The 9,915-nt window shown below is 42.7% G+C and overlaps 1 protein-coding gene across 1 annotated transcript; it reads right to left on the reverse strand.

The window, feature by feature from the left end:
* Positions 1-3,375: 3,375 nt before the first annotated feature.
* On the reverse strand, positions 3,376-7,974 carry LOC131944575 (GS homeobox 1-like). Its single transcript, XM_059305262.1, has 2 exons — positions 7,464-7,974; positions 3,376-3,887 (listed from the first exon to the last, which is right to left on the reverse strand). The coding sequence occupies exons 1-2, from the start codon at positions 7,972-7,974 to the stop codon at positions 3,376-3,378; spliced, it is 1,023 nt and encodes a 340-aa protein (XP_059161245.1).
* Positions 7,975-9,915: the final 1,941 nt, after the last annotated feature.

Raw genomic sequence — 9,915 nt, forward strand, 5'->3', positions numbered from 1 at the left:
TCACGTGGTGTCTACTCTCTGGTGTGTGGTGTGTGGTGTCTACTCTCTGGTGTGTGGTGTGTGGTGTGTGGTGTCTACTCTCTGGTGTGTGGTGTGTGGTGTCTACTCTCTGGTGTGTGGTGTGTGGTGTGTGGTGTGTGGTGTCTACTCTCTGGTGTGTGGTGTGTGGTGTCTACTCTCTGGTGTGTGGTGTCTACTCTCTGGTGTGTGGTGTCTACTCTCTGGTGTGTGGTGTGTGGCGTGTGGTGTCTACTCTCTGGTGTGTGGTGTGTGGTGTCTACTCTCTGGTGTGTGGTGTGTGGTGTCTACTCTCTGGTGTGTGGTGTAAGGTGTCTACTCTCTGGTGTGTGGTGTGTGGCGTGTGGTGTCTACTCTCTGGTGTGTGGTGTGTGGTGTCTACTCTCTGGTGTGTGGTGTGTGGTGTCTACTCTCTGGTGTGTGGTGTGTGGTGTCTACTCTCTGGTGTGTGGTGTGTGGTGTCTACTCTCTGGTGTGTGGTGTGTGGTGTCTACACTCTGGTGTGTGGTGTGTGGTGTCTACTCTCTGGTGTGTGGTGTGTGGTGTCTACTCTCTGGTGTGTGGTGTGTGGTGTCATGACCACGGTCTATGTGACACTCCACTAAACAGAACGTGATTTATCCAAACAATGATCTGTTTCTCTGACAATCAAGGCTTGTTTTTTACCAACTCTACCTTCCTATAAAGTGTCAATCTTCCTTAGTTAACCATTAGTTATTGAACTGTATTGATTTTTTTACTTTTTTATTTTTTTTTAACATGTGTCTCAGCACTCCAGTGGTGTCCCTTGATGGACTAATGGAGTAGTGGATTGTAGGACTAGTGGAGTGTAGGACTAGTGGAGTGTAGGACTAGTGGAGTGTAGGACTAGTGGAGTGTAGGACCAGTGGAGTGTAGGACCAGTGGAGTGTAGGACCAGTGGAGTGTAGGACCAGTGGAGTGTAGGACCAGTGGAGTGTAGGACTAGTGGAGTGTAGGACTAGTGGAGTGTAGGACTAGTGGAGTGTAGGACTAGTGGAGTGTAGGACTAGTGGAGTGTAGGACCAGTGGAGTGTAGGACCAGTGGAGTGTAGGACCAGTGGAGTGTAGGACCAGTGGAGTGTAGGACCAGTGGAGTGTAGGACCAGTGGAGTGTAGGACTAGTGGAGTGTAGGACTAGTGGAGTGTAGGACTAGTGGAGTGTAGGACTAGTGGAGTGTAGGACCAGTGGAGTGTAGGACCAGTGGAGTGTAGGACCAGTGGAGTGTAGGACCAGTGGAGTGTAGGACTAGTGGAGTGTAGGACTAGTGGAGTGTAGGACTAGTGGAGTGTAGGACTAGTGGAGTGTAGGACTAGTGGAGTGTAGGACTAGTGTAGATTAGGACTAGTGGAGTGTAGGAATAATGGAGTGTAGGACTAGTGGAGTGTAGGACCAGTGGAGTGTAGGACCAGTAGAGTGTAGGACTTGTGGAGTGTAGGACTAGTGGAGTGTAGGACTAGTGGAGTGTAGGACTAGTGGAGTGTAGGACTAGTGGAGTGTAGGACTAGTGGAGTGTAGGAATAGTGGAGTGTAGGACTAGTGGAGTGTAGGACTAGTGGAGTGTAGGACTAGTGGAGTGTAGGACTAGTGGAGTGTAGGACTAGTGGAGTGTAGGACTAGTGGAGTGTAGGACTAGTGGAGTGTAGGACTAGTGGAGTGTAGGACTAGTGGAGTGTAGGACTAGTGGAGTGTAGGAATAATGGAGTGTAGGACTAGTGGAGTGTAGGACCAGTGGAGTGTAGGACCAGTAGAGTGTAGGACTTGTGGAGTGTAGGACTAGTGGAGTGTAGGACTAGTGGAGTGTAGGACTAGTGGAGTGTAGGACTAGTGGAGTGTAGGACTAGTGGAGTGTAGGAATAGTGGAGTGTAGGACTAGTGGAGTGTAGGACTAGTGGAGTGTAGGACTAGTGGAGAGTAGGACTAGTGGAGTGTAGGACTAGTGGAGTGTAGGACTAGTGGAGTAGTGGAGTGTGGGACTAGTGGAGTGTAGGACCAGTGGAGTGTAGGACCAGTGTAGGACTAGTGGAGTGTAGGACTAGTGGAGTGTAGGACTAGTGGAGTGTAGGACCAGTGGAGTGTAGGACTAGTGGAGTGTAGGACTAGTGGAGTGTAGGACTAGTGGAGTGTAGGACTAGTGGAGTGTAGGACCAGTGGAGTGTAGGACTAGTGGAGTGTAGGACTAGTGGAGTGTAGGACCAGTGGAGTGTAGGACTAGTGGAGTGTAGGACTAGTTGAGTGTAGGACTAGTGGAGTGTGGGACCAATGGAGTGTAGGACCAGTGGAGTGTAGGACTAGTGGAGTGTAGGACTAGTGGAGTGTAGGACTAGTGGAGTGTAGAACCAGTGGAGTCTAGCACTAGTTGAGTGTTATATAAAATATTTGACATTGAACACACTGAAAACAAAAAATGTTATGCTTAAAATTTTATGAATATTTACATTGGTTGTTGAAGTACTCTATAGCTTACAGAGTTTAACATCAGAAGGCAACATGGGTTTACAAAGTTTAACATGAGAAGGCAACAATTCTTTAAAACGTGACATAGACGGCAACAATAGTTTACAATGTAGAAGACTAGATGGCAACAATTGTGTTCATTGAAAAAACAATAACATGATACCATAGATGGTTGAGGAAGACCAAGAATTGCACATGTCGGTGTAAAGAGGGCGTAGGTAAGCACATGTGTAAAGAAGGCGTAGGTGAGCACATGTGTAAAGAAGGCGTAGGTGAGCACATGTGTAAAGAAGGCGTAGGTGAGCACACGTGTAAAGAAGGCGTAGGTGAGCACATGTGTAAAGAAGGCGTAGGTGAGCACATGTGTAAAGAAGGCGTAGGTGAGCACATGTGTAAAGAAGGCGTAGGTGAGCACATGTGTAAAGAAGGCGTAGGTGAGCACACGTGTAAAGAGGGTTGGGTGCGTTTCTTAATGTTGTCTTTGACTGGATACGTTAAAATGCCAACAGTTACTAACAAATAAATAAATGTGAATATTGCACAAAACATCTCAGCTACAATTTGACGTTTACAGGGAGGTTCCAGCACATTTCTCGTGTGTCAGCTCTCGTGGGTCAGCTCTCGTGGGTCAGCGAGCACACGCAGGTCGTGTGTGTGGACGTGTGTGGACGTGTGTGGACGTGTGTGGACGTGTGTGGACGTGTGTGGACGTGTGTGGACGTGTGTGGACGTGTGTGGACGTGTGTGTGGACGTGTGTGTGGACGTGTGTGTGGACGTGTGTGTGGTCGTGTGTGTGGTCGAATGGTCTCTACTTCCGGTGGTCTGGACGTCCTGTTTGCATGCGTCACGACTCCGGCAGACGTCCCATGACGTCACGTTGCTAGACGTTTATCTGGTTGCCGCCCGGCGAAATGTTTCTCATTTGTTTCGTCACTTCCGTCACACCAGCCAGAGTTCCTTTAACGTCGCCATGGCAACACGGCACCAAGTCAGGGTCGCGATGACCTTTGACCTCCAGTTTCCGGCCCTGCTCGTGGTCTGGGGAGTCACGTGACGCAGGACTCGATGACTCCGTCACACGGTTTAATTGCTCACAGTCTGCTGGCTGACTCTGCTTCCCCTGCCCAGCCTGCTTGACGTGGCTGGTACAGGATCTCAGGCACTTACACGTCACTTCCGGTCCTTCCTTCTTCTGCTTGACGCGCCTGTTCTGGAACCAGATCTTGACCTGTTTTTCGGACAGGCTCAGGCAGGTGGCAATCTCTATGCGGCGCAGTCGGGACAGGTACATATTAGAGCTGAATGCTCGCTCCAGCTCCAGCAGCTGGGTGCTGGTGAAAGCTGTCCTCATCCGCTTGCATGAAGGGAGGTCGTCTGATGGGCCATTGACGCCTGGGATGGGAAGTGACGTAGGATTAAAATATGAACACAGGAAGTGACGTAGGATTAAAATATGAACACAGGAAGTGACGTAGGATTAAAATATGAACACAGGAAGTGACGTAGGATTAAAATATGAACACACGAAGTGACGTAGGATTAAAATATGAACACACGAAGTGACGTAGGATTAAAATATGAACAAAGGAAGTGACGTAGGATTAAAATATGAACACACGAAGTGACGTAGGATTAAAACATGAACAAAGGAAGTGACGTAGGATTAAAATATTAACAAAGGAAGTGGCGTAGGATAAAATTTGAACACAGGAAGTGACGTAGGATTAAAATATGAACACAGGAAGTGACGTAGTATTAAAATATGAACAAAGGAAGTGACGTAGGATTAAAATATGAACAAAGGAAGTGGCGTAGGATTAAAATATGAACAAAGGAAGTGACGTAGGATTAAAATATCAACAAAGGAAGTGGCGTAGGATTAAAATATGAACACAGGAAGTGACGTAGGATTAAAATATGAACAAAGGAAGTGACGTAGGATTAAAATATGAACAAAGGAAAAGACGTAGGATTAAAATATGAACAAAGGGAGTGACGTAGGATTAAAATATGAACAAAGGGAGTGACGTAGGATTAAAATATGAACAAAGGAAGTGACGTAGGATTAAAATATGAACACACGAAGTGACGTAGGATTAAAATATGAACAAAGGAAGTGACGTAGGATTAAAATATGAACAAAGGAAGTGACGTAGGATTAAAATATGAACACACGAAGTGACGTAGGATTAAAATATGAACAAAGGAAGTGACGTAGGATTAAAATATGAACAAAGGAAGTGGCGTAGGATAAAATTTGAACACAGGAAGTGACGTAGGATTAAAATATGAACACACGAAGTGACGTAGGATTAAAATATGAACAAAGGAAGTGACGTAGGATTAAAATATGAACACACGAAGTGACGTAGGATTAAAATATGAACAAAGGAAGTGACGTAGGATTAAAATATGAACAAAGGAAGTGGCGTAGGATAAAATTTGAACACAGGAAGTGACGTAGGATTAAAATATGAACACAGGAAGTGACGTAGTATTAAAATATGAACAAAGGAAGTGACGTAGGATTAAAATATGAACAAAGGAAGTGGCGTAGGATTAAAATATGAACAAAGGAAGTGACGTAGGATTAAAATATCAACAAAGGAAGTGGCGTAGGATTAAAATATGAACACAGGAAGTGACGTAGGATTAAAATATGAACAAAGGAAGTGACGTAGGATTAAAATATGAACAAAGGAAGTGACGTAGGATTAAAATATGAACAAAGGGAGTGACGTAGGATTAAAATATGAACAAAGGGAGTGACGTAGGATTAAAATATGAACAAAGGAAGTGACGTAGGATTAAAATATGAACACACGAAGTGACGTAGGATTAAAATATGAACAAAGGAAGTGACGTAGGATTAAAATATGAACAAAGGAAGTGACGTAGGATTACATATGAACACACGAAGTGACGTAGAATTAAACGATGGGTCGAGTCAGATTAAAAAATTAACCCTCTACAGTTGAACATTATTCTATATGATTTAGTGTAAATATTGCCATTGTCCCAGCAATCGATTCTTGGGCAGTAGGAACCGAGGCTTTAGTCGAGAGCATGAAATATTGTTAACTGTTTTACTACGTCAACGGCCATTTGTTTGGTTGTTGTTAATTGATGTTAATTGATGTTAATTGATGTTGCTTAACATCTAGCTATTTAACTTAACATCTAGCTATTTGACATCTAACTATTTAACTTGACATCTAGCTATTTAACTTGACATCTAGCTATTTGACATCAAGCTATTTTACTTGACATCTAGCTATTTGACTTGAAATCTAGCTATTTTACTTGACATCTAGCTATTTGACTTGACATCTAGCTATTTGACTTGACATCTAGCTATTTGACTTGATATCTAGCTATTTAACTTGACATCTAACTATTTGACATCTAACTATTTAACTTGACATCTAGCTATTTAACTTGATATTGGTCGATGTTAGTTAATGTGAAACTAATTGTATGTAATCATCATTATTATGTCCAATCGGAACAGTTTTTATGAAACAATTAATTTTCAGATACATGTACACAAATTAAAAGTTAAATCAAACATACTAGGGATGTTAATTGATGTCGATTGTTGTTGGCTTTTGTTGTTTGTTGGTTTTGGCTGATGTTGGTTGATGTTGGCTGATGTTGGTTGATGTTGGCTGATGTTGGCTGATGTTGGCTAATGTGTGGCTGATGTTGGCTGATGTTGGCTGATGTTAATTGATGTTGGTTGATGTTGGCTGATGTTGGCTAATGTTGGCTGATGTTGGCTAATGTTGGCTGATGTTGGCTGATGTTGGTTGATGTTAATTGATGTTGGTTGATGTTGGCTGATGTTGGCTGATGTTAATTGATGTTGGTTGATGTTGGGTGATGTTGGCTGATGTTGGCTGATGTTGGTTGATGTTAATTGATGTTGGCTGATGTTGGTTGATGTTAATTGATGTTAGTTGATGTTGGTTGATGTTGGTTGATGTTAATTGATGTTAATTGATGTTGGTTGGTTGTAAATTGTTTGGCTCAAAGCTCTGACCTAATGAAGTCTAGTTTAGTCGTCAGACTGCATGTCTGATCCGACGTAGATCTAACTTCTATACTTGACATCTAGCTATTTGACTTGACATCTAGCTATTTTACTTGACATCTAGGTATTTGACATCTAGCTTTTTGACTTGACATCCAGCTATTTTACTTGACATCTAGCTATTTTACTTGCCATCTAGCTATTTTACTTGACATCTAGCTTTTTGACATCTAACTATTTAACTTGACATCTAGCTTTTTAACTTGACATCTAGCTATTTGACATCTAGCTATTTAACTTGACATCTAGCTATTTAACTTGACATCTAGCTAATTGACATCTAGCTATTTAACTTGACATCTAGCTATTTTTCTTGATATCTAGCTATTTTACTTGACATCTAGCTATTTGGCATCTAACTATTTAACTTGACATCTAGCTATTTAACTTGACATCTAGCTATTTGACATCAAGCTATTTTACTTGCCATCTAGCTATTTTACTTGCCATCTAGCTATTTGACTTGACATCTAGCTATTTGACTTGACATCTAGCTATTTGACATCTAACTATTTAACTTGACATCTAGCTATTTAACTTGACATCTAGCTATTTGACATCAAGCTATTTTACTTGCCAACTAGCTATTTGACTTGACATCTAGCTATTTGACTTGACATCCAGCTATTTGACTTGATATCTAGCTATTTGACATCTAACTATTTGACTTGACATCTAGCTATTTGACTTGATATCTAGCTATTTGACATCTAGCTATTTGACTCGACATCCAGCTATTTTACTTGACATCTAGCTATTTTACTTGACATCTAGCTATTTGACTTGACATCTAGCTATTTGACTTGACATCTAGCTATTTGACTTGACATCTAGCTATTTGACTTGACATCTAGCTATAGACAAAAAAAACTTACTTGTCTCAGTTTGTCGCCTCTTTCTGTCCCTACAGCTGTGGGTGGGGGGATGATGAGGGGTCTGCTCACAGCTGTCGGGGTGGGGGTCTTGTGACAGGGGCGGAGACTTCACGCTGACGTCACTGTGATGCGAGAAAGGCGGGATGTATGATGACGTCACTGTCGGCGGTGATGCTGGCCTTCTGGGCCCTGACGAGGAGGGGTGTGACGTCATCAGATGGGCCGACGTCATCAACTGCGCTGACGTCAGGCCATGGGCGGACAGGCTATGGGGCGCCAGAGCGTTGGTCGGGACATGCACACACAGGGGGCAGCAGAACGCCCCAAACAGGTCGCCGGGGTGCCGGGTGTAGCAGGCGATCCCGGGGGAGGGGTGGAGATGGTGCGAGGGACGAGACCTGGCCAGCAGGGTCGGCACCATCATCGTCTGGATGTGGGGGCTGGAGGTGGGGGGTGGGGACACCCCGGGTTTCTTCACGATTAAAGAATCCACATAGAACGACCTTGACATTGTGACTCGAGAAAAATAAATCCAGAATGTTCTTTTCTTATTGCAACCAGCAAAACATAGTACCCAGCACTAAGGAACATCAGACGGGTGGATGCAGCATAACGGTGCCAGAATTTATAACCTTGGCTAGCGGTCGGCCCGGGGGAGGGGCCCCATTGATCGGGCTAGGGGTGGTTCTCATTGGTCAGCGCCAGGCCGGGCGGCGGGTGGGGCGGGGATGAGAATCTACCGGGCCGGGGGCGCTGGGTGCAAAGTGTGACTGACGGTACAGCTAGCGTCACGCCTCACTGAGCACGTGGCCTCAAGACGCGCACGGCACGCCGCCCTATTCAAGACGGCACGTTTGATTGGTCGGGCTACCCTTCGGCACGCGCCGGCGACAAGTGATGACAAATTTCAGCCAATGGTCGTTCGCTTGGAAATCATCGTTGGTTAGAATGTCATGAGTTGAACTAGCTCATTAGGCGGCCAGAGTTTGTTTTTCTTCTCGGGGTTGGCAACACTGGAGCCCTGAGCTTGGAGCTTAACTTTAGGCGCAGTGAATGAGCTGAAGCAGATGTTTAGCTCCACCTTTGGTTATTCATAATCTTTACATGGGGGGGGGGGGGGGGGGGGAGAATGGGGGGGGGGGGGCTTACTCAAGAACAATTTGTTGTGACTTCTAAATATGCAGGGCCGGCGCTACCTATAAGGCGAACTAGCGGTCGCCTAGGGCGCTATCCATAGGGGGGGGGGGGGGGGGAGAGCGCAAAAATGTGTCATCGCGATAATTATAAAGTACCTAATAATTAACAACTTTGATTATATTATCTAAACTTTAGCCAGGGTAAAATACAAAGGTGTAGCGATCATTAATTTTGCACCCCCTCCTTAAATCATTTGGAAAGTTAAATAAGACCGTAATGCCAAGTAGCCGTCAAAATTCTTCATTTCGACGGTATAGGGCCTATAATTCAATAATTAGCTTTTTAAATTATCTACCACGTTTGGCACCCCTTTTGGGTCGACGCCTTTGCCGGCCGCCCCAGTCGCGCTCCCCTAGACACGCCTCATGTAATGAGATAATTATTGCATATTGCATGTTTCCATATACTACTAAAAAATAAACTTTGTCTACATGTTTATATATATATATATATATATATATATATATATATATATATATATATATATATATATATATATATATATATATATATATATATAAATTGTTCGTCTATTTGGTTATCGGAGAGAATCTGCACTAATTGTAGAGCTGTAAAATAGTAATTAGGTAGAGAACAATTTTTGTTTTTTAGACAGACTGTTAATCACAAATTTATTTAAAGACGTTAATTAATTTATTGATTTATTCATTGGTAGAATAACCACATTAATTATAAAATTTCAGAACAATGACTTTACTTATAGTGAATAGTGACGTCACATAATTTATTTACTTTTTACAGCAACAATGGCGGCTTCCATTTTAGATTTTGTTGCCTCTATTCATATGTATAACGCATTATATAGCTAATTTTCTGTCGGCTATAGCTTTAACGATACGTCCGATGCTATTTTTATTACGTTCCAACACTAATATAAATTTTCAACAGTCCTTTTCATTTAAGTATACAATAAATTTCTCTAGATCTAGAATCTAAAAATATCCGCTGTCGAAGGGAGTTATTTATAGATCTAGAATCTAGGTCAAACCAAAATTAATTAGTTAAAATTAAAATGCATTTTTAAATCACAATACATTATTGAGTTTCTTTATTAAACTATTTTAGTCCTTAACTATTTGATATAAATCTTTGCTTTTTAGCTTCGCGTATCATCTAGTTCAAGAATACAAGTGATTTATCTATCTAGGTTCTAGAGTCTAGAGTTACGGCAAAAACCTCGGCTTAACACAACTCTATCTAGATCTACATAATAATGAGTTTCTATACTAAACTA

The sequence above is a fragment of the Physella acuta genome, unplaced genomic scaffold (assembly GCF_028476545.2).
Source record: "Physella acuta isolate Inbredline_101_S28 unplaced genomic scaffold, ASM2847654v3 ptg000497l, whole genome shotgun sequence".
Lineage (NCBI taxonomy): Eukaryota > Metazoa > Mollusca > Gastropoda > Physidae > Physella > Physella acuta.

What these genes read in the sequence shown, in the direction of transcription:
- LOC131944575 (XM_059305262.1), bottom strand. Translation starts at nt 7,974, where the DNA reads ATGTCAAGGTCGTTCTATGTGGATTCTTTAATCGTGAAGAAACCCGGG. An exon ending in GAGGCGACAAACTGAGACAA is followed by an intron (nt 3,888 to 7,463) that starts GTAAGTTTTTTT and finishes TTCCCATCCCAG; the next exon opens with GCGTCAATGGCCCATCAGAC.